This window comes from Chondrus crispus, genomic scaffold (assembly GCF_000350225.1).
Source record: "Chondrus crispus Stackhouse genomic scaffold, scaffold_396, whole genome shotgun sequence".
Lineage (NCBI taxonomy): Eukaryota > Rhodophyta > Florideophyceae > Gigartinales > Gigartinaceae > Chondrus > Chondrus crispus.
This window is the reverse complement of record NW_005179290.1, coordinates 24,323-46,755: the sequence shown is the minus strand read 5'-3', so window position 1 is coordinate 46,755 and position 22,433 is coordinate 24,323. Positions and strand designations below refer to the sequence as shown.

General features: G+C 57.2%; 7 protein-coding genes; 3 read left to right on the top strand and 4 right to left on the bottom strand.

Moving 5' to 3' along the window:
* The window catches only part of CHC_T00001108001 (hypothetical protein), a 1,760-nt gene extending 1,586 nt beyond the window's left edge, over positions 1-174 (bottom strand). The window contains exon 1 of the mRNA XM_005718335.1: positions 1-174. This exon is cut by the window's left edge and continues 147 nt beyond it. Within this exon, the coding sequence (XP_005718392.1) occupies positions 1-174 (174 nt within the window).
* A 340-nt stretch (positions 175-514) lies between these two features.
* CHC_T00001107001 (hypothetical protein) lies at positions 515-1,594 on the top strand. Its single transcript, XM_005718334.1, has one exon. It carries the CDS (start codon positions 515-517, stop codon positions 1,592-1,594), a length of 1,080 nt encoding a protein of 359 aa, XP_005718391.1.
* A 2,532-nt stretch (positions 1,595-4,126) lies between these two features.
* CHC_T00001106001 (hypothetical protein) lies at positions 4,127-4,474 on the bottom strand. XM_005718333.1 is given in 2 exon segments: positions 4,127-4,285; positions 4,286-4,474. 1 exon segment carries the CDS (start codon positions 4,472-4,474, stop codon positions 4,286-4,288), a length of 189 nt encoding a protein of 62 aa, XP_005718390.1. The 3' UTR covers positions 4,127-4,285.
* Positions 4,475-5,794: 1,320 nt separating this feature from the next.
* On the top strand, positions 5,795-6,378 carry CHC_T00001105001 (hypothetical protein). XM_005718332.1 is given in 2 exon segments: positions 5,795-6,268; positions 6,269-6,378. The coding sequence occupies 1 exon segment, from the start codon at positions 5,795-5,797 to the stop codon at positions 6,266-6,268; it is 474 nt and encodes a 157-aa protein (XP_005718389.1). The 3' UTR covers positions 6,269-6,378.
* Positions 6,379-6,392: 14 nt separating this feature from the next.
* On the bottom strand, positions 6,393-7,091 carry CHC_T00001104001 (hypothetical protein). XM_005718331.1 is given in 2 exon segments: positions 6,393-6,476; positions 6,477-7,091. The coding sequence occupies 1 exon segment, from the start codon at positions 7,089-7,091 to the stop codon at positions 6,477-6,479; it is 615 nt and encodes a 204-aa protein (XP_005718388.1). The 3' UTR covers positions 6,393-6,476.
* Positions 7,092-7,492: 401 nt separating this feature from the next.
* Positions 7,493-8,504, top strand: CHC_T00001103001 (hypothetical protein). XM_005718330.1 is given in 2 exon segments: positions 7,493-8,311; positions 8,312-8,504. 1 exon segment carries the CDS (start codon positions 7,493-7,495, stop codon positions 8,309-8,311), a length of 819 nt encoding a protein of 272 aa, XP_005718387.1. The 3' UTR covers positions 8,312-8,504.
* Positions 8,505-8,549: 45 nt separating this feature from the next.
* CHC_T00001102001 (hypothetical protein) lies at positions 8,550-10,274 on the bottom strand. Its single transcript, XM_005718329.1, has one exon. The coding sequence runs from the start codon at positions 10,272-10,274 to the stop codon at positions 8,550-8,552; it is 1,725 nt and encodes a 574-aa protein (XP_005718386.1).
* Between the last annotated feature and the right edge of the window lie 12,159 nt (positions 10,275-22,433).

The window sequence follows — 22,433 nt, the reverse complement described above, 5'->3', positions numbered from 1 at the left end:
AGGGGGGAATTCACGTGACGGACATCGGCGGATAGGAGGAGGCGGGCGAAGGACAGGGAAAGGGAAAAGGAGGGAAAACGGGTTGGCCGTGGCGGGGGGGGGAATGGTAGTGGTGTGACGCGAGAAAGGGTTTGATCCGCCTCTGTAAAGTAGGGAGAAAGAGGATTTATACATGCCTATTGGACGGCGGGGTGCCGGGTGGGTGTGGTTTGCGCGCTTTTCGAACACGCCACGCTAGCCCAACGCGACAGCCGGAACACCTGTCCCCCCTCCGCCATCTTTGTTCTATTCGACATCGAACCTCTCCCTATTGGACTAGACATTATATCCCTTACATGCCCATTTCAGATATTGTACAAAGCACGTACGGCACAAGGCGGTAGGTAGTTATGTAAGCCAAATCGATTCAACCTTATTGTCCTGTACAGCACCCAAGGGTACAATCAAGTAACCGAAACCCCGCTCTCTTTCTCGCTCCTCCTGTCTCACCCCTCCTCTTCTCCACACGCCCGCAATGCTCTCCTTCACCTCACCACTTCTCCCATCTCATCTCCGAATACCTCGCCCAACCGCCGTCCGAGTCGTCTGTAATCTCCAATCCTCGGATCCCGCGAGCGCCCTCGACGATGTGTCCCCCTCCGTGAAGCTGAACGCCGTGGCCGAAGCTCTGGCCCGCCGCCGCGACTACCCTGCCGCCATCCGCCTGCTCCAGGAAATGTCCACTGCTAAAGTATCCCTCGACCCGCAAGCCCTCTCCACCATCGTCGACTCCGCTGTCCTTGCCCCGAACGCCCTCGCCTCCCTGCTGCGTACAGCCGCCCCGCCGGGGTACGCCTCCCACACCCTCCCGTCCGCGACCCATCCAGACCCCCACCCAATTGACCCAGAACGACCAGCTGATCTTTCCCTCGCCGTCTCGTTTCTCGTCCTCGTCACTGGCGCCGTTTCAGCAGAGCTTCTTGAACCCCCGCTGGTTCACCACTCTGCCGATGAAGCTACTTCAGTCCTGTTATTGCTGTTTACCGCTTTGTTGTTTGACAGGTATGCAGCAGCGGCCTCTACATGGCAAAGGATTTCCGCGGGGCTTGCCCGCATTTTCGCTGACGATCCCGTAAGGACCGCCCGCGTTGATGCCGCGCATTTCCTTGTCGCCTATGTCTTGGGACTGCCGTGGATGTGCTTCAGGCCGGATCCCAAGCAGATCATTAAGTTTCATTCATCGCGCCACGGTGAAGGGAGCAGCTCCGACATCCAGATCGTTGACGACATGTCCGATGCCGAAATGGACATCTACTTGGTCTGGCTGGTGGCTGGCGTCGCTTTCGAGGACGCCCAAGATGGCAAGCTTATAGATTCCAACTTGAAGGGCGCCCGCGCCTTACTTCGAGCTGTCACTCGCGCGAGACGGAAGCGAGGAACCACCGAAAGCGAGGATGAACTCGTACGGTCACATGATAGAATACAAACGGCGCTCGCGCATGCAAACGAAATTCTAGAACGATACCACCTCACGCATACGAAAATTGCGGAGAAAATGCTCAAAGGTGGCTCGGTTGGAGAATGTGTCGTAGAGGTCGCCGACGCATTTACGTAGGGGCTTGCTTGCTTCTGAGGCTACAAATACCACATGGGTATCCTCGATGTGACCGAACCCTCAGTAGCTGGACGCGGCAGGGTCTCCTCAAGCAATTGGCGTCCGCGTTCATCTTTTAGTAACATCACGGGGCGGATTCTTTATTTGCAATGACCAGGGGCCGCATGCACCCCTTCCCCCGGCACATTTTCCTTCCCTGGTTTGACGGGGGCAACCTTTTTCGGTGGCTCCGCCTGGCTCTCAACCTTACTGTCCTCAGAGGTCCCCTTTACGTCCTGCCCACTGCAAGCGTTTTGCAAGACGTCCTTCTTCATGGCCTCCCGCCGTTGACGTATCAGTTCCCTCATGGAAGGGTTCCCCTTCCTTGCAGCCAAGCCTTTTGGCTTCATAACGCTCCCCGCCTTGATTCCGGTCCCTTTCTTCCCGGAACTACGTTTGGCTTCTAATCGCGTCACGACTTCCTTTGGTAGGGAACTTTTTACTTTGTCCCAGTTTTTGCCTCCAAAAACTTTCCTGAACGTATTCGCAAGCTCTAGGGCACCTTCCCGTACAACTGGAGCACGATCCACTGCACCCACCGTTAGCGCACTAGCGACTTGATCCGAAATATATGTGCATGCGCCGATCTTCTCAGTAGCAGTGGCTAGTGTGTCGAGGGCAAGTCGTCTTGCTGCTGGATGGCGAGAGTCTTTCGCTACGCCTGCGATAGTATCAAAGAGAAGACCCTCCGAGTGTCCTTCAATGACAGCTTTTGCAGCCGTACGGCGAGCCTCGGCCATAACCTTTTTCGAAACGCTGACGCCTGCAGCGGCACTACAGAAAACTTCAGCAGCTTGTTCTGCCGAGAAGAGTCGCCTAGATGCAACACATGCAATGGCTTCGGAAGCGCTGACCACAACTTTTGAGCGAAGGTCCCCGAGCTGTTTGGAAAGCCATGTTGCGAGCGGTTCGATATTAAACTTACTGGGATTTTCGCAGAGGGATTGTAGGGCTTGCACTCTCTCGTTCCAATCGTTTTCCAAAGAATCCAGAGTCTGTAATGGGTGAGCTTGCGTGATGACTTGCGATGGCTGGGCTGGAACCTGTAGTTTAGACGCCAAGCGGTCGGCAGCGTCCAGGTGCATGCGAAGCTTCTGTCGGATAACAATTGCCGACTCATCCTGTGCTGCAGCCTCAGAAAGGAGACGACGCCATTCACGAGTCTGCGGCCTGCGTGCCTTTGCGGCGCGTGCCGGCGTGTCGAGTGGTCGTGGCATGTCGATGAGGACGACCAAACGTGGCTTCAAGCTTTACTCGCAGTTAACATAAACTTTGTACGACAAGTCAAACCAAGCCCAGATGCAAGCCTTTGTCCGCGCCGAGAGCCTCTTGTGGAAACCGGTCCGCACAGGAAGCGCTGGCCTTGTTGCGGCGAGGTTGCGCATCACCGTATCAAATGCAAGGAAGATTTTGAACTGCTTGATTTCCCCCCAAAAACGCACACGTGGACATACTCAAATTTTCAAAAATAATGTCGGTGAGTGTCGGCAGACGTACATTCCACCAGCTACGTGATGATTGGCGGAAGCCGCTGTGGTCCTTAGCTCGGAGCAGGACCACACTCTGTAGCGCTTTATTATTACTGTACAGTAGTTGAGAAAGGACAAGATGGTTTCATTGAAAGAATCGTGTTTTGAAGGGAATCACATCGAAACTTTCGTGTACAAGCAGGGAGTTCATGTTGTCCAACCTAATCTCCGAGGCTTTCCTGCGTCAACTCTGCACAGTAGCAGACAATATTCGTATCCAGACCAGCCCCTGGGGCTGACGCTGAGGTCTTTCGAAGTCCTATATACTGTAAATTACTGTATTGCTCTTGATTCACATCTCCTATGGGTGACCCCACCGCCAACAAAATTTCTGTCCTAAAATTCCAACCACTAAAGTTTGGACCGATGGACTAAAGTTCGGACCGATGGAAGAAATTTTGAACCCCACCGCGCCACCATTTGTCCTAAAGTTTAGAATTTGGGAAGGATTCTTTTCCAAACCAAAATTATTTGGTCGAGATTTTTGTCCAAAGCGCCGTTTGGGCGAGCTTCGTTCTATAGTAACGGTACAGAAAACATCTGAATTTCATGTGCTTACAGCTCTACCAAAGCTCTTCCAAATGGCTTTGGGGCTGTTTTGACTGAAGTCCCATCAATAGTGTGGGACGCAAAAAGGAGTGTTGTGCAGCCTTCGCTCGTGGACATTTCCCATCTTCTCCCTCCTTCTCGTCTTCTGAGAAGTGCAGGCAATGGCTGAGGTGGTTACTAGGACTGATGACTCGGCATTAAGAGTGAGGAAAAAGGGTAAGGGACTGGGGTGGTCAGACGAGGAGAATCTTGCCCTGTGCGTTGCTGAGAGCGCAGTGTCTGAGAACGCCGCGAATTGAAAGCGTGGTGTACTTGCCGAGTTGATAATTCCCAAACAGGAGCCTACATATTATGGAGAGCGGGCAAGTGACGAGCAAAAGTTGCCGCCAATTGTGGAACAGACGCGTGCATTAGCTTGCTTCTTTGCGCCAAATGTATTTCTACGACATACTTGTAGCCTAATTGGGGTGACCCTGAATATGAATAGATGTATCGTGTTACAGGCGCGGTGGGGTTCATCTCTGAATCACCACCTCCCCCAAAGCGCGGCTTGATTAAAAGATAGTAGATCCAATTACCGGAGGACAACTGTCTGCTTTTTGCGATTTTGGGCAAGGCGCGGTGGGGTCACCCTAAGGTACCCTTTAAGGGTACTATTTACGAAAGCGTTTTCTGCTTCGCACCGCCAGTCATATCTTTTCCTCAGAACGTAACACTCCCGCCCTAAAGGGCGTTTACTCTTCAGGGTAACACACAGTATCATTCTGCCCATGAATAGAAGGCTGCCGTGCATCTAACAAATATCTTTCAGCTCTGCAGTACTGCACCAGTTTTCTTTCGCCACTGGGCTTAAACGGAGCCCACTGCCAAGCTCAGAACGAAACCTTTTCAAATCCTCTGTAAAAGACGGAGATTTCATATCTAGGACAAGAGAACCCGCATCGTCTTCAAATCCAGAAGAGCTGCTTGATTCATTGAGAGTGACAGCTTCAATCATTTGAACCTCCATTGGTGATAACATCACGGGTTTGCAGTATTCTGCAGCTTGTTTCTTCATAGGGACCGGATCATCGCATGCCTCAATTATGTAGCTTAATGCTGCATCTTGCCTAGGACATGTTACGAAGCAATTCGTTATCTCCATGTCATCGTGACACCAATCTTCAAATCCATCCATTCCCTCAAGATTGATTTTCCCAGTTGCTCTGTCTAATGGAAAAGTTTTATCATAATCCCTCACTTGCATTGCTTTGGCAACTACATTCCTCAGCGCTGTTTCAATAAAGTTCTGCGTTACCGGATTGTTTGACGCGATATAGCACAAGGCACTCACTTGCTCCACGAGTGCATCCGACAAGCCTGACGAGTCTAACACCTCCTTGCATTGACGATGAGGAGAAGGGATTTTGATTGGTTCCCCTCCAAATTGCTTTTCGACCACGTTCATTTGCCTTGAGGGTGAAAGTTGGATGAAGATAGAATATTTACGTGGGACATCGAATGATTGTGAAGAGGAACAGACATCGTTTGTGTGAAGTACTCAATTTATTCAGAGAATTTCTATTTGCCATGGCCTTTCTGTTCAACGGCAAGTCAGCCCTTCTTGAAACGTCGTTCGGCTTCTGCTTCAATACACTGGAGGAAACCCAACGTCCTCCAAATTGGTTACAAAAACGATCAAATGTGAAGATAGAGTACGGTCGATAGCCAGCTCTGAAACGTTTGCCATGACTTGGACAGTGCTTTAAGCCGTTTCATGCCGATTTATGAGCAGCATATTGAGACCGAATTACTAAATATGCACATCAGCGGTACTTCCCGTTGCCAAAGACAGCCAAACGCAATAGTTCTGAACGGTTTTGGTGCTCATCGTCAGGGTGACTCCCCGGCTCCTTGACGAACATAACGCCTACAAGTATGCTTGTCGTATTTTTTGCCAACTTCGGAAGGTGAAGTCTGCAATGCCTGTACACGTGTCACATGTGGAGAAGATGGGACAAAAAGGGAGACCTCCCGTTTTTTGTTTTATGGAAATTTCCATGGCCCCAACGTATTATCCATTCAATTCCCCAGGTCCCAGTCGATGCACACCAACCAAACGGGTCGTGGGTTTTCGACTCACGCCAGAGACGCTATTGCGACCCACTCACATCCAGCTCTCCACACGCTCGCTTCTCAATCACATTCTTCGACCTGCCCCCTACCAACGGACCGCTCGTCGTTTTCATCTGCCACGATATTGCTTCGAGGGATCACAAAAATGGCATCAATGATGAAGGAGATCGCAAAACGTTCGGCAAACATGGTCGTCAAGGGGAGCACGCCAGAGGCATGGGAGACAACTTCCAAACTGCGATCGCAATACCTCTACACCACGCTTGACTCCATGCCAGCCCGATTCGCTGATGCATCCAAGGAATGGGCTTCCCTTCGAGCCAAGATCATGTCCAGAGACTTCACGATTAACGACATCGGTGTTGGAGCTGCTCGCGCGGCTGAAATCTACGCGTTCTACATCGTGGGACGAGTACTCGGCAGTAGATCGTTCAGTACCTAGGCTGCGGACTGAGGAAATCCGAGGACCAGCGCATCTGGTATCGGCGGCGTTACTTCAAACTTTGCCGGCTCTTGCGATGAGGATATGTAAAACACCATTGTTCCCCGTCATCATCAAGGCGCACTTTTCGCTGGAATGTCTGTCCATTTTCTGCCCCTTATCCACCTATGGTGAGTTGAAAACGTTATTCGCGAGAATCTATTTATAATTACAACACGAAACGCCTAACCCCTTGCAACTTGAGAAAGTCGTCCAACGTTTCCAACCACTCGTCAAGTTCCCTGAGCACCCCAGCTTTCTTCCTCCCCTTTGCCTCCGCACGTAGTTCCAGCAAATGGCCCATCGACTCAGCCGCTTTGTTCTTTAGCAAAGCCGCATCCCCTATATCAACATTCTCCTGCGTGCCGACCGCTGCCATCGCGAGACGAGCAGGCTCCAGCCAAATTGGGATGAAGCGGAGCACATACAGCTGGTCGTCCTCGCTCATATCTTCCTTCCAGCTGGATGCGACAATCTTGAGATCCTGTGCTTTGGCGCGACCCAAAGATACCCTCGCTACATTTTTGCGGACTTTTTTCTCATATGTGCTCTCAGATCGTGCAGGCGTCGGGAGAACGGTGGTAGCCAGCGCAACGGATGCTAGCTGCAGAATACGGCGCCTTGTCGCATCGGCGGCGAGACAAGTTGGCGTTTGTCTGCAGAGGCGGGGAATTGAGGTGGGTTTTCGTGTGGGAACGGATGTTGCGGCGAGGAAGGCGGCAGCTAGTCTGGGCAAGGAAGGGCGGTGCTTTCTGAGCGACCAATGTAACAAGTCCTGATCCATCGATGAATTGAGCAGGACTGCAGAAGCGTTATGAGGCGTGGGAGATGCGCAAAGAGTCAAGAAATATGGCCCAGCCAGCGATCAGCCGTCTCAGTAGCACAGCTGACTTTTTAAAGTCTGTTTAAAAATAGTCTTGCCTCAGAATGTTCATCTGAACTTCAGATTCTGAGCACAATAATCTCTACAGTGCACACCTTTTCCACAGGTCATTCTGGGAGCCTTAACATGATAGCGGCCCTATTGGAGGAGAAGCCAAGGCTTCATGATCCGATGTTGGGATCGGCTCTGGGATGTAAAGAAGAGATGGCGCTGATCGTTCTCTAGGGTTGGTTGATCTCTTTCTGAGATTTTTTGCGTCACTGGAGCTGGTGCCAGGCAGCACAAAACGCGCCTTCGAGCTCATGCGGAGATGCACGTATGATCACTGTGCAACGCTCCCCTCACGCATGCTCCTCCCATCCACAGTTCATCCAGTGCATTGCCTCCTCATCAGGCTTAACTTCCCAAACGCCCGTTTGCCCGCATCTATCTTCACCAAATCCCTCACCTTCGCCATTTCCGACACAATCTCTACCAACACATCCAAAATGGCTCCAGCTTTTGCTGCTTCCCCAGCAGTCTCGTCGCACTCGTCCTTTGCACGTAACTCGTTTAAGTGCCCCACTCCGTCTACTACCGCAGTTACCATGTCCGCCGCATCTCCGATGTCGCGGCGAAATGCGCTAGCTGCCGCCGCTGCCTTAGTTACTGGGGCCGTTTTCTCCCCACTGGCCGCATCTGCGAAGAGCGGCGACTCCCCAAAGATTTCCATCTTCGGCGTTGGTGGAGCCTCGTCACCTTTCACCGCGGGTGTGCAGACAAGTGGCAAGGTTCTTTACAAAACGTTTGGCGACGCCGAGGTAGATGTGTTTAAGAGAATTGTGACTGATTCAAAGGACAGGCTTGAAGGCTCGGTTGATTCCATCAAAATCAAGAGCTGGGACGACATCAGAGGTCAGCTTCGACTTCAAAATGATCTGCGAAAGACTCAAATTACGGTCAACAGCGGCATCTCCGATCCGAAACAGGCTGCGAAGGCCGTCAAGGCCTACCAGAATTTCAAGACAGACATCGAGCGCCTTGACGCCGCCTGCGTCCAAAAGAATCAAGATCAAGCCTACAAGGCCCACAGAGCCTCGGTGGCCAGTCTTTCAGCCTGGCAGGACACCGTCGGGTTTTAAGCCCACAGTCAAATGTATCAGTCGCTTTCCTCCGCGGTATTGCTGGCTAATTGAATCCAGGTGCAATACGGAACAAACGTCATGACGTTCGTTGACCCTACTTCCTACCTGTCGAATGCTGTTTACAATGTGTTGAGCCACTCCCTAGCAGAACACCTTCCAAAACAGAGAATAAATTGTCATAGTTGCTGAGTCTCATATTTGTACCGCGTGCCGACGTACGTGTTGGGCGCGCCCACTATGTTACATGTTCGTTCTTCTTGCCTGCTTTTCGCCAAAGCACACCTCCAATTATCGCCGAAATTAAACCAAAATAGAACATCAACGAAGCCAGCATGTCTGACCATTGCAGCCTATGCAGTGGAATCTGATCTGTGCCAGATTGAGTTCTGCCGAACCAGGCGATTGCGGTCGGAGCACGGGCCCCCTCAAACTTCACAGCCTCTCCGCCCGCTGGAACGTAGACGATCACGGGAACATCATCGACAGGCGGCAGACTTGGGGATGGTGGAAGTGAGAACGTCTCCAGATTGAACCGTGCCACAACGACGGCTCCAGAATGAGAAGTCAGCAATCTTGCCGCTTTGGAAAAAACACTCGACGGCCGCTTGCAGGAAGCGCAATCAGAGTGATACAACTCGAGCAGAACCCCTCGACCATCGTACTCGAACAAGGACTTCCAGTCATCTTCGCTTAGCTCGAAGACCTCCCCGGGTACGGTTTGAACATGATTTTGGGCAAAAGTTTTCGCTTCCCTTTTGAACCACTCTGACTGTGATACATTCCCGGAATCATCGAACTGCGACACGTGCGGGTACAAACTGCTCTCCCTATACAACGTGTATATCGATTTCTGCGATACATTTTCTGTGTCACCTGAGTCAAGTACGCCAATATGTTCAGCAAACGCCCTGTGTTCTGACAGATTCGCAAAAAGAGAGAGAAACCGCGGTTTGAAATTCTGTTCAGCCGCAAGCCGCAAAAACTGGCGGTCATTATCTGACGGCACGTTATAACTGAAGACAATCGCCATTGGTCGCCTGCTTGATAAGATATACCTTCCCATAGATATGTCAAGTGAAGTAAAGTCCCGGTGATCCACGGCGAGGACGTGCATGAATGTCTCCATAGAATCCGACTCCTTCAGCTCTGGGAACCACCATTCCACATTTTCCCAAAAGTCAGCTCCCTGAGGAGCTCCCGCAAGGGCAGGCGAGGACAAAACATGCACTTTCGAATGATAGGAATCCAGCTTCTCGTAGTTCGTAGGTAATAACATAGATGGATCCGAAACAGCTGCGAATGCCACGGGCAAAGCTGCTCCATCTCGCATTTCTCTAGTCGTTTCTCTCCAGGCTTCGGCGGACACATGAACATGACGTGGATATATTGAGCTTAGTTGGACGCGTGGGTGGAACAAGCTGATAATTCTAGTTTGATGATGACTCTGTTCCAGGAAGTCTTCCAGTTCAGAACGCGATTCAATCAAACGAAAGGCTGGGGATAGGCGCGAGTGAAGGGTGGAAAGGACGAACTTCCACATGGCTTCCGGTTTGCGAGCGCCTTCGTATTGAGAAATTGCGTACCCAGAAGCAAACAATTTCATGGTAGGAAATCCACTGGCATGGACGGAAACCAAAATTTCATTGCTCGCCTTAGATGCATCAACTTGTGCAATAACGACGCGGTTGCTGTCTGTTATGTTTTCACCTTGATTATAATCTGCCACAAGTCCGGCAAGCGCTTCGTAGTGCGGGGCAAAGGCAATGCAATGGGGGCACCTTGGGTGAAAAAACAAAACCACAGAAAGCGATTCATGAGCGATGAGGCCTTTGAACTCGGTGACACCATTCACTCTTACAATTTTTTCGCTAAAAAGCGGAGCTGTCGAAGTTGAGCGGAGGACGACGAGAAAAACGATCACCCTGAGTGTGAGAGCATGTTCGCTCACCGTCCGAGACATCGTGTACGAGAATGCGCGCTTTCCGTCGACATACTGCACTGTAGATGGTGTACACTAGACCAACTTCGCAGAGGCTGTACCTTCCCCAAAAGGGAAATTCCGGACAGATATCAAAGAATTAACCGCAAAATTAACAAGTATTGCGTCTTGAGTCCCCAAAGCGCCTCCGTAAGCTTCAGCGTAGAATTTACTGGTGATATACCGCAAGCAGACGCAGGATTGAATTACATATGCCTGTAGTAACATGATAACACTGTATCATAACATATCACAACTGAGTATATATAGCCGCCGACGACGGCGAGACTCGAGAGTAAAGCAGACCAAGGAAGCTTGACACTACAGGTTATGGGCCAGTAATTTCACCGTCAGCCTCCCTTCACCCCCCACTCAATCCACGCTGGCCGGATCCCCAAGCGACGGTCCTCGCCGCAGCGAGCGCAACAACCCCGACGCACCCATCGTGGAACTCATCAGCGACACACCAGTCACCGTGCAGAAACGCGGCACAAGAGCCCTCCGAATCCACATCCCCCGATACGCGCAGCGCACAGCTCGCGCACACAAGCCCACCGCTTCCCCCGCCGCCTCCGCCCACTGACTACCCCGTCTCTCATCCTACCGAGATGTCCCTCACCTCCGACCGCCAACCGGAAACATGGAAAGCCGTCGTCACATCTCCCATCCTAGCAGCCGACCTCAGTAACTTCCATCAGTGGAAGCGCCACATCAGGCGGATGACGAAGCACTACATGTGCATCGAACTACTGACAGCCGACCCACCGGAAACGGCCGATTCGCTGACGCACAGCAATCATCGCAACCTCAATACCCTCTTGGCTGCGACGGTGGACCCCTCACTGGAAGGGTTTGTCTCCGAGGATAGTGCGTCCACATCGTGGACCCTCCTGCAGTCTATGGCCCCGAACCAAGACGTATACATCGAAACACTCAACACGAAAAGACTGTCGATCAATGTCCACGACCTGGGCCCGCAGGAATTCGTCAAAAGCCACCAAGACATTCACACAACCATCCTCGCCAGCGCCCTGGAGCACCACTGCGCGAAGCCGTCAGCATTCCTAGCACGCATTATGCACATCATTAAGGACGTACCGAAACTGGAAAACATCTTTGACCAGTTTGAGGAAGACGCTACTGTAAGGCTTACAGATGTGATGAAGATACTGCGCAAGGTGTCCAACAAGATGCAGAATCACACCGCCGCAGCCGCAATTAGCGCCCACCAACACGGCAGGACGCCACGTGGACACGGCGGTACGCAGGCTGCCAAGAAGTGCTAATGGCACCCCTACGCCAAGTCTCATTACACACACGAATGTAACGACCCGGGACGGGTCCACCAGCCGCCTCACCGCAACAACAACCGTCGCACCCATGACCGGGAAGTGGACTTAGCGGCACTTGTGCAACTCCTAGGGAACATAAACAGGGCCCCGGCGCCCGGATCTGATGCCAACGGCGCTTCAGCCACCGGCTCCTTGTATCCCACTACACCGCAAAGTCGATTTCTATTCGACACTGCGGCATCGCAAACCTTCGTCCCCCTCCATGACGAAAAAGCGATGATAGACTCCACCCCGTCCACCCGCATGGTCACTGTGGCCAATGGTGCTCGTGTCCGGGGGTCACGCGACGGCACCATCCAGCTACCAACCACGCCCTACCCGCTGACCACCGCTGCGATGTCATTGCCAGGGCTACATGACATCCTCCTATCCGGACAAGCTGTCACAAAACAGTATGACGCCATACTTCAAGGCAACCAGGTCTTCTTCACCACAAAGCAGCCCCCCCACCGCCACATATCATCAGAGCCATTGGCAAGGCCGAACGAGACGTATTTGTGGTACAACTCTCCTCAAACCCTAGCGGGCGAGAGGCTCGGAGGATGAGCCGAGGGAGCTCGCGACGCGAGACGCGCGGCGCGCGGTTACCGAACGGTCGGACTTGCGAAAAGGGAGTGGCACACTGGCCGGTTACGCGCAGTCGTCCCGAGGTGCTAGATCGGAGACGACCGGTAACGGGTTAGAAGCCAACGCGCGAGAGAATACCGAAACGGCGGTACGTAGGCGCGAAAGGGAGGGGGGCAAGTCTGCCCCCCGTGTTTACTGCGAGGACGGTGTCCAGGTCTTAACCCCTCAGAGGGACGCCCGGGACACCTGTCCAATACAGTACCTGTCACCTACTGTGGACCAGGTACTGTACGCGATTGAAAATCTAGCGCCGTCATTACACCACCGCACGGATCCTCACACTACGCGCTTGCATTACACTGCGCGCGCATTATCCCCACACGGTTCCTTACACTACACGTGTACCCAAGCGTACACCTGTCACTTGCTGCGCCCGTTCGGTAATCATACGTATTACACGTGGGCCACGGTGCCCCGTGCCCGCTGCGCGCGGCCGCTCCTACTGTACACCGACCGCGGATCGGTCGTTGTACCACAGACCCCCTTCCTTATCTGTCGCCACATCCTCGTGGCGACCACATTTTCTTCCCAGCGGTCCCCTCGATCTCTTCCACAACCTGTGCGTGCGATGACCGGACGGAAGCCTCTTCGCGCGGACGAGCACGCCTCGTGGCTCTTCACCGACCTGACGGTATATAAGTCGGGTATATCGTCCGATTCGGATAGCGCGGCTTCTGTCTCCTCCCACGCGAACCCCCCAGAACCACCAACTCCAACACAGCACTCCCCCACACTTCACCAACACTCCTCCATTCCTTCCCCAGACGACGACATTCCTTTATCCCAACTCTTCCCACGACCGACCATGGACCACAGCAACACCCCCGTGGACGCGCTTCCGATCGGTGCGCCGTCGAGCCCCGGGAGGGCTCCGGCGTTACCCGGGTCGACTCCCGCGTTTCAGCCGCAGCGCGCTCGCCGCGGCGGAACAGAGTCGACCACCAATTTGGCCGAGCCCGCGACGCGCTCGCGAGCTGATGCGTCCGATCCGGTCGCTGCGCCACCGATAGAAGAACGACCGACCTGGCCCTCGCCGCTGCCCTCCGAGGGTGTGGCTCCAAGGACGGTTGAGGCGGGTCCGGCGTACCCCGCGGTACTACCCCCGCCTCCCATGTCGCCGCTGCCTGCCGCGGGCACGGCGTCGCCAAGAGCCGATTTCGGTACTGTGCGCGAGACGCTGGCACCGCCGGCTGTCCTGCTCTCGTTGCGAGCCGAGCGGGGGTCGGCGCTATCGCTCGGGCGGGCCTTCACGACCCCCAGCGCGCCGAATTGGCTGAGAAGTGGCGTCAAGTCCGTCCGGTCGCTGCTGCCTGGGTCCTCGATGGACCACCGGCGGCGGCGAGCCCGGCGACGCGCTTCCGGTCGCAAGCCCCCGATGACGGTCGACGAATACGTGCGGCGCCGCCTCTTGGACTCGGCGCGATTCCAGGCAGTCCCTGCGAATCATGCCATCGTGACTCCGTCCGGGCGGGGTAGCGTGGCGCAGCAGAATCGGGCGGGCGCTTGGCAGGCCCGATGGCGACACGTGCCGTGCCGTACACCCGCCGCGGGTGGCAGCGACTTGCTCTACGTCCGGTGCGGTGGCGAGGAGCGGTACCACGTCACGCTCCTCAACCTATTCGGTCGGTACAGGCGCTACGATGGCGTCGTGCCGGACATCCGCTTGGTGGCCTTCCCGCGCCCTTTCGACAACTGGTACAGCATCGCGGACCGCGGCCGGTGGGGCGAGGACGCTGCGCGGGAGAGTCGGCTGCGCTGGCGCCGTGCAGATGACTTCTTCCATATGTGGCACAACACCGAGTTTTTCTCGGTGCCCAGCGCAGCGCGGCGAGGCCTGTATCCTTCGCTCCCTCCGGACTGGCCGGACCTCGAGGCACCGGAGCACCTTTGCGTGCCGACGCCGAGTGCGATGGCCTACGTCGCGGCGCATTGGTTGCCACGCGGTCGAGCGGAGTCAGCCGAAACGGAAAGCGCGCACGCTTGTGCGCGCGATCGTCTTGTCCGAATGGGCGGTGCTCGCGTTGTTGTGCTTCCTTCGGGCTGCCCGCGAGGGGTTGCCGTTCTTCACGAGGTGCCCCGACCCCCGGTTGGCTGCGAGGCGAGACGAGCCGCTCGGTGAGCGCGGCGTGCTCTTCCGCCTCTCGGTGGGGCTGATTGCCCTCATCCGTTCGGTCGGCGTCAAGGAAATCCTCGACGGTACCGCGTACGACGCGGCGCGCGCGGAACAGCTACTGACCTTCACGGCAAGTCTGGACTGGACCGGCCGGCCGGGCTTCGTATGGTTCAGCTGGGCCCGCGGCTGCGCGTTAGACATGCCGCCTTGGGTCAGCGACGAAGCGGGCGCGGTCGGCGACGACGCAGCATACGGAACCGTTGAAGCGGAAGGCCTTTACGAGGCACCGGCCGATGACGGTGGTGGGTCCTCGCTCGCGATCGCTGCCGATACGGTGGCGCCTGTCGCTACGCCAGCGCTACCCGCTCCCGGAGGGTCCACTCGTGTGGGCTCCATCCAGAGCGACTCGCCAAAGGGGGTCGCTCAGGAGCGGCGCGACTTAAGGCGTCCGGTCGGTGAGGCGGGATTTTCGGACCCACCCCCGGTCACTCAGCATATAAGCGCGGTGACCGGGGCCGAAACCGTATCGCGACCAGCAACGATGCCGAAACCTCCCACAAGTCAACCGCTCGGTCGAGTTCCCCCGGAGCGCCTCCGGGAGGAGGCCGCGCTCGCGGCGCTGCAGTACGCTTGCTCCTTTGAGGGGGCGGACGCCCCCTCCTCGGTCGAGGCGGCGCTACTGCAGGCGCGCGATTGGATGCTCCGGGTTCGGCAGCTCGAGAAGACCGTCGCGGTGTTACAGGAATCCTCTGCCGCGGCGACGCGCGAGCGTGCCGAGCATCACGCAAAGTTGCGCTCCGTACAGGACGTCCTTGCGGTGGTGAGCCAACGCCTGGCGGCGCCCCGGATGTCTTCTTCGACAGTCGGAGCCTCGCGCCCCGCGCCCGACGACGTCGAACCGGCGCCCTCGGCGAAGCGCTCGCGCCACTTCTAGACACCGGCTTGCCGAGCGTCTCCTCCCTTACGTAGTACAGTAGGGGCATTGCCCGGATTAAACGAAACCGATTATCGGTGCTCTTCTTCCTCGCCAACTTGCGCAATTAAATCGTACTTCGGGCTACGCTTCCCCCCCTCCTAAGGTAAATAAAAATCGTAGCCCGGTTCCGCGAACGGTATTGCACGCGCGCGGGCGAGACGGAGCCGATGGCACCGACACTGGAAACCCGCAAATCGGACGGCTTTGGGTCGGAAACCATCGATGGACGTCGCCCCCTTGTCGGTTCGATCCTGTAGCGGTGCGCGTGCGAACACGAGCGTCCGAGCGGTTCGGTGTGAAGCCGCGAAGCGTCGCGTTATGCCTGCGTAGGTTCTCCGCGTTGGCGCGTGCGCCAATACCGATCGATAAACGGTTGCGGGAGCCCATCGGCGGGCTCATAGGTGTCGTCGGAGGCGGTATATCCATACCAGCGGACCTTGTACTGGATCCCGCCCCGCGCGGTACGGTGTCCGACGATGCGGTCAACGACGTACTCCGCGCTCGGGGCGGCTGCGGGGACTTCCGATTCGGTCGACGCTGCGGGGGTGACGATATCCCCCGGCCCGCGTGGCATCTTCGTCACGCGGTCGATGCTCACGCGATTCTCCACGCCGTCCTGTTCGATCAGGACCGTGGTGTCCGTAACGGAGCGCACGCGAAATGGACCCTCTGTCTTGGGTAGAAGCTTGACAGAGAGGTCGTCCGTATCGGTCGGACTTCGCGCACGCGTGCGGCGCTCGACGCTTGTCAACGGACGTGGCGGGCGGTCCACGTACACGAAGTCGCCCGCCTTGACGACCGGCCGAAATCGGACCTTCTTGTCCAAATTGTCCTTGTACCGCTTTTGCGAAGCGGTAAGTTTCGTCCGTGCGCGGTCGAGAGCGTCGCGGAGCTTGCGCAGCGTGGCCCTCTTGTACTGAACCGGGGTACGCCGGTCCTCTAGATGGGTCCCCGCGCCCTGCGGTACAGTTCCGGGAAGGATCAATCCAGACGGTGGCCGCGTCAACACCAGGTCGAACGGAGTGGTCTCCGTCGACCGGTGGACCTGCGTATTGTACGCGAAGGTCAGCGGTTGCACGTAGTCGTCCCAATCGCGCTGGTGCTCCTCCACGTAATGTCGGAGACGTTGCACCAGCGTGCGATTGAACCGTTCGGTTTGCCCATTCGTCTGGGGGTGGTAGGCCGTCGTGAGATAATGCCTCACCCCCAGGAGGGCGCATACCGCATCGAAGAATTTAGCAGCGAACTGCGGACCGTTATAGGTGAGCACGTAGCGCGGCGCTCCGTAGACGTAGACCCAGTTTTCTAGGAACGCATTAGCGACGACCGAAGCGGTGGTATCCCGTAGCGGTATGCTGCGCGTAAGCTTGGAAAACCGATCGGTAATAACCAGCACGTGTTGGTTCCCGTGCGCGGTCTTGGGCAGCGGGCCCAGGAGGTCCATCGCGACAAACTCCATGGGGCCCGCAGCGGGGAACAGCTTGAGATCCTTCTGGTTCTTGACAGGCGTCCCGCGGGTAGCAGCGCACGACGCACAGTTCCGTACGGTCGCAAACGCATCGTTGGCCATATGTGGCCAGTAGTACTCCCTTCGCAGGGTGTAGTACATGCGCGTTCCCCCCGGATGACCGGCTAACCTCGGATGGTGTGCAAGGTACAGTACCCGGGGGCGTAACCGATTCGGTACCACGCGTTGTAGGGTCCCATCGAGCGGGGACTTCCTTACAAGGAAACCGTAGCGGTCGACGTCAAACTTAGAATTAGGCTCTCCGACCGTTTCGGCAGCGACGCGACAGAACGCGTCGTCCGCCTGCTCGCGTAGGAAATCCTCAACCGAGATGGGCGCCACGTCGCGTTCCTCGGGAGTTACCGCGAGCGCGTGAAATCCGTCCGGACGGTCTTGTGTCGGGTCCCAGTGCACCTTGTCCAGGAGGGGCTCGCTGCCTTCCTGCGACTGGACAACGAAGCACGGGACCTCGTCATCGACCGGAGCGGTGTCACCGCCGTCGGTGCGTAGGCGCGAGACGCCGTCCGCGAGTTGGTGCTTGACGCCCGGGCGGTACTGTACGTCGTAGTCGTACTCCGCCAAGCGTAGGCGCCAGCGTGCGAGCCGCCCGGAACTGTCCGCCAGATTGAGGACCCAGCGCAGGGCCTCATGATCTGTGCGGAGATTAAACGTGCTTCCGTACAGGTACGGCCGTAGCGTTAGAATGCTCCACACTACGGCCAAGCATTCCTTCTCGGTGGTCGTATAGTTGCGTTCCGCGTCTGTTAGCGCGCGGCTCCAGTATCCGATCGGTCGGCGACACCCGTCGGGCTGCTCCTGTAAAGGGCGCAGCCCACTTGGTGTCCGCACGCGTCGGTGTCCAGCGTGTACTTCTGACCGTAACGGGGCAACGCGAGAATTGGCGGTGACACGAGGCGCTTCTTCAGCGCCTCAAATGTTTCGTATTCCGCATCGGATAGGACCCCGAACTCGAAGGGCTGATTTTTGCCGGTCTTCCGATTAAGCGGTTCGGCGATCTTCGCGAAGCCCTTGACGAATCTCCTGTAGACATTACACATACCGAGAAAGGACCGTAGCTCCGTTTGGTTAGTTGGCGCGCGCGCCCGCTCGATCGCGACAACGTTGCGACGCTCGACCTCCAGCCGTCCCGGTCGGATAACATGACCCAGGGAGGTAACCGACGTATCGAAAAACGCGCACTTCGATAGTTTTAGCGATACGCCGGCGTCTTGTAGCAAGCGTAGTACCTCGCGCACGTGTGCCATATGTTCCGTAACGGTTCGCGAGTAGACAATGACGTCATCAAGGTAGACCAACGCGGTCTCCCATTTCACGCGGGACAGGATGATGTCGACCGCTCGTTGAAATGTCGCGGGCGCGTTTTTGAGACCGAACGGCATGCGTAGAAAGCGGTAGAGGCCCGAATGCGACGCGAACGTTGTTTTATCGCGGTCCTCCTCGGCGATCTCCACCTGCCAATACCCGCTATTACAGTCTAGCGTGGTAAAGAAAGTGGCATCGCCGAGCGAGTCGATACATTCGTCCATGCGCGGTAGTGGGTAGGAGTCGCGAACCGTAACGGCGTTTAGCTTGCGGTAGTCCACGCAGAACCGCATGGTCCCGTCCTTTTTAGGGACGAAGACCACGGGGCTCGCCCACTCGGCCGATGTCGGTTCGATGACTCCCGCGCGCAGCATGCGGTTGATTTCCTTCTTCTCCTTCTCGCGCGCGATGGGTCCGGCTCGGTAGGGTGCTTGGTAGATCGGCTTCGCACCGGGCTTCAGCTCGATGCGATGCTTCGTAGCATCGATCTTACCCAAGTGGCCGGACCACATGTCCTTGAACTCGGACAGCATGTCCATAATTTCCGACCGGACGGTACTGTCTTCTGCACCAATATGGACGTCTTCTTCCCACGAGCGGGTCTTCTCCGCGTCCGTATCGGTCCGCTCATCCGCGTTAGCGGGATTGCCACTGTGGGCGTCGTCCGTTTCCGGTTCTTCGCGTCGCGCGCATTCCCCTGCGGGTGAGGAATTAATCCTGCCTTCGTCCGTAGCGGATTCTTTGCGTCGCGCACATTCCCCTGCGGGTGAGGAATTAATCCTGCCTTCGTCCGTAGCGGATTCTTTGCGACGCGCGTATCCTTCCGTAGCGGTGGAGGATTGTCTTCTGCTCTCGTCCGTAACTGGTTGTTCGCGTCGCGCTTGTTCCTCCGTAGCGGTCGAGGAATTATTTTTGTTCCCTCCCCCTTCCTTAGCGTCGGCCTCTCCGGGGACCGGCACGCCAAGTGTCAGGATGTGTGTGGGGGATGGCAACGCGAGACCGACAACGGTATGCTTGGGGACGTGGGCCGCGCGGCTTCCGAAGTTGCTAACAAGCACCGTAAACGGCTCGCCCGGGAAGAGGTCCATGACCCCCTGGGCCATCAGGCATAAATTCTTATGCGCCGTTTTGGGGTGGTTTTGCAGGAAGCAAAGCCCCCCAACCGGTGTTGCGACGCGTACCATCGCTTGGGTCATCGGGGGTATCGTGACCCCCTTGACCACGCGAATTTTCCGTGACGGTACGTTCGTCGGGAACTGCGCGCGCTTCCGGTCGGCCGAATTTTCCTCCTGCGGGAGCTGCTGCGACGGTCCCCTCGAGGCCATCTTGCGGTCGTGCCTCGAGGGTGTGACTCCCGTCAGCGCTACGGACGGCGCATGATGGAACAGCACCTTCCTCTGCGGTGGCAGGATCGCCTTCACGTGGCGATCCAGGAACGTGGTTCCGAGGATACAGTCCACCGCGAGGTTGGTGACGACCAAGAACGGCACGCGCGCGACGAACTCACCAATCCGGACGTACAGTTTGAGCTCGCCGAGGGCCTTCATCGACCTATTCGAAGCGTCGATGAGCGGCGGGCTCCGCGCAGACTGGATGGCAGCGCGCCACGGTTCTGCCACACAGCGTAGGTGGATTAGATTCGGGCCCGCGCCCGAATCTAGAACCGGCGTGATGGCGCGCATCATCGCGCGTCGTTGTCCGACCGTTGCGGTGACCTTATAATTTTGCTTCTTGAAGAAGCAAATTGCCGCTTCGTCCGTTCGGCTCTGCGATGGCGCGCGTACCGAAGCGGTCGACGGGGTGCCTTGTTTATTGAGGCTTGGCACGGGGAGGATCGTCGACGCCTCTACGCGTCCTCCCCGGCTTCCCCCGTCAACCCAAGGTCCTCGGGCCCCTCGTCCGTCAGCGGTAGCGCGGGTTCTTCCGATTGGACGGCCTCGCGAGGCTCGACCACGTTGATGCCCGTGGGAGCCTGCGCACGCGAATTTCGCCACGCGGTCGGCGGTTGGCGCTCCAACGGCGAACCCGGGCGGAGACCTTGACGGATCCGAAGCTTTTGGTAATTGGCCTCGCGGGCCTGCAAAAGCTTCGAACGCAGCGCGCTGTCCGCCACCACAGGACATTGCTCCTGTCGGTGGGTCAGGTCCAGGCAGAACCGACACGGCGGGGGTCCAGGTAATCCTTGGTTGAAGAACCGGACCCGCTGGTTCTGTACTGGCCTTCCGTACGGATGTGCGCGCGCGTTACCGTGTTGGGCGGGCGCCATCGGCGCGCCCGCCGGGGACGAGGCAGGTGACGGATGGTAGCTAGTCGGCGGCGAGCTAAGCGAGCTCGGCGTCGCCGACTGGTCCGTCACCGCCAGTATCTCCTCCGTTTCGGTTCCGCGTGCTGTCGGGAGTTCAGACAGGGACTCGACCGACAGCACGGGCCTTGTCCGCGCGTTGCGCGTGAATCTTCTCACCGAGTCGGACGGTGCTTGAGGCGACGCGAAGGAGGTCGCCTGTCTTCGAGCCGAGCGGTGCGTCTCGCCTATCGCTTGCGCGTAGCGTGCCACCGCTTGGTAGTTCACGCCCGGATGCGTCGCGAGATAATTCCGCACCTGCGCGCACGTCGCTGGCAGAAGTCCCTCAACAAAAAGGGACTTCAGGCGCCTGTCCGAAAATACGGTTCCGCAGCGCAACGCCTTGTCCCACAACTGGTTACTGTACACCTCCTCTGTCATATTAGAGCTCTGACGGAAGGAGGTGACATCACCGACCGCTTAGGAAATAACTTCGTCGGTCGCGTACGTGCGCAATAAAAAGTTAATAACTTCCGCGTAGGTTTCGAGCATATCGCGCTGCTCCGCATCGACCGCCATGGTGTTCCCGTGTAGCCTGGACTGGAGCAAGGCGTGAGCCTGCCCAGTCAAATAGAACTGGAAACACCACACGGCCGCGCCTTCGCTGACCCCATTGTGGTCGCAGGCCATCTTGAAGCGCGCGAGGAATCCTAGCACCGCGATTGGATCTTGACCACCGAATGTGTGGGTTTTCAGCTGGACGTCCAACTTCTTCCTATATCGGTTAACTCGCCGCGCGGTACTCGCGTCGTAGCGCGCGCTGCGATTTTCCAGCCTATACGTGCGGTAGTCGACGGCCTTGGTGAACAGGTCGTTCAGCGGCCTGATCACCGGCAACCGTTTCGGATCCCGCCTCGGGGCAGACCGGCGGTCTCTGCCCCTGCGATGGCGGTCTCCTTCTCCGCCGGGGCTACTGTAGCCCTCCGGATCGGAGTCTTCTCGCCGGAACCGACGTCGGTCGCGCGCATTGCGGCCTCTGCCGTCGCTTCTGCGCGATCCGTCCAACTCGGTGTCCTCGTCATCGGAGGGGTATCCACCTCCTCCGGCATCGCGGTATCGCGTGTAGCGTCCGTTGCGGTTATCATCGGAGGGGTAACCGACCCCCCCGGCATCGCGGTATCGCGCGTAGCGTCCGTCGCGGTTCTTGCGCGTCGCCCTGTGGCGACGTCTTGTGTCTTCTTCCTCGGAGGGGTTTTCTGTACCCTCCGAGGTGTAACCTTGAGCGCCGGGTGCGCTTCTTCTGCTCGACCGATACGGCTGTCGCTTTTCTGTCGCAAAGCGCCCCAGGCGGTTTTCTGTCCCGCGGGGGCCAGCCGTATCGGCGAGTACGGGAGGGCCATTTTCTGTGGGCCCTCCTGTAGCACCATAAATTGGTGGGAGGTAAATGGTCTTACCCTCCGGGTGAGGGGCCATTGTACCGATCCCGGGTGCGGCGCCGATCGGTTCAGCGTGCGTTAGCGTAGAATCCGGAGCGGTTGAGTCGCGCTGCTCGCGTGCGTCGACTCCTGCTCCGGCGAAGGTCGTGGCCAGACGATTGGCCACGGCGGAGCTGATCGCTCCCTTTAGAGCCGTGCCGGACGGAGATTCTTCATCCACAGTGGTGAGCGCGGTCACCACCTCGCATTGGACTTGAGCGGGTAGAAGTTCGTCCAAAAGCGGTGGTATCGCGCTGCGTACGTGCGCGTCCACGAGAGCGGGCACCGTTCGGTCGAGGCATACGCGCGCTACCTGGGGGAGTTCCGTAGCGAGGAACTCCTCGACCCAGGCCTGGATGCGCGGCTGAATCGCGTCGACCATCCATTGGACGCGATTCTCAGTGCCTGCCGACCCGGCCGGCGTAACATCCGATGCGGACGCTCGCGTGCGGCCCGGTCGCGGTGGCGGTCGCAGCAGGGCTTCCGG

What these genes read in the sequence shown, in the direction of transcription:
- CHC_T00001107001 (XM_005718334.1), top strand. Translation starts at nt 515, where the DNA reads ATGCTCTCCTTCACCTCACCACTTCTCCCATCTCATCTCCGAATACCT.
- CHC_T00001106001 (XM_005718333.1), bottom strand. Translation starts at nt 4,474, where the DNA reads ATGATACTGTGTGTTACCCTGAAGAGTAAACGCCCTTTAGGGCGGGAG.
- CHC_T00001105001 (XM_005718332.1), top strand. Translation starts at nt 5,795, where the DNA reads ATGCACACCAACCAAACGGGTCGTGGGTTTTCGACTCACGCCAGAGAC.
- CHC_T00001104001 (XM_005718331.1), bottom strand. Translation starts at nt 7,091, where the DNA reads ATGGATCAGGACTTGTTACATTGGTCGCTCAGAAAGCACCGCCCTTCC.
- CHC_T00001103001 (XM_005718330.1), top strand. Translation starts at nt 7,493, where the DNA reads ATGCGGAGATGCACGTATGATCACTGTGCAACGCTCCCCTCACGCATG.
- CHC_T00001102001 (XM_005718329.1), bottom strand. Translation starts at nt 10,274, where the DNA reads ATGTCTCGGACGGTGAGCGAACATGCTCTCACACTCAGGGTGATCGTT.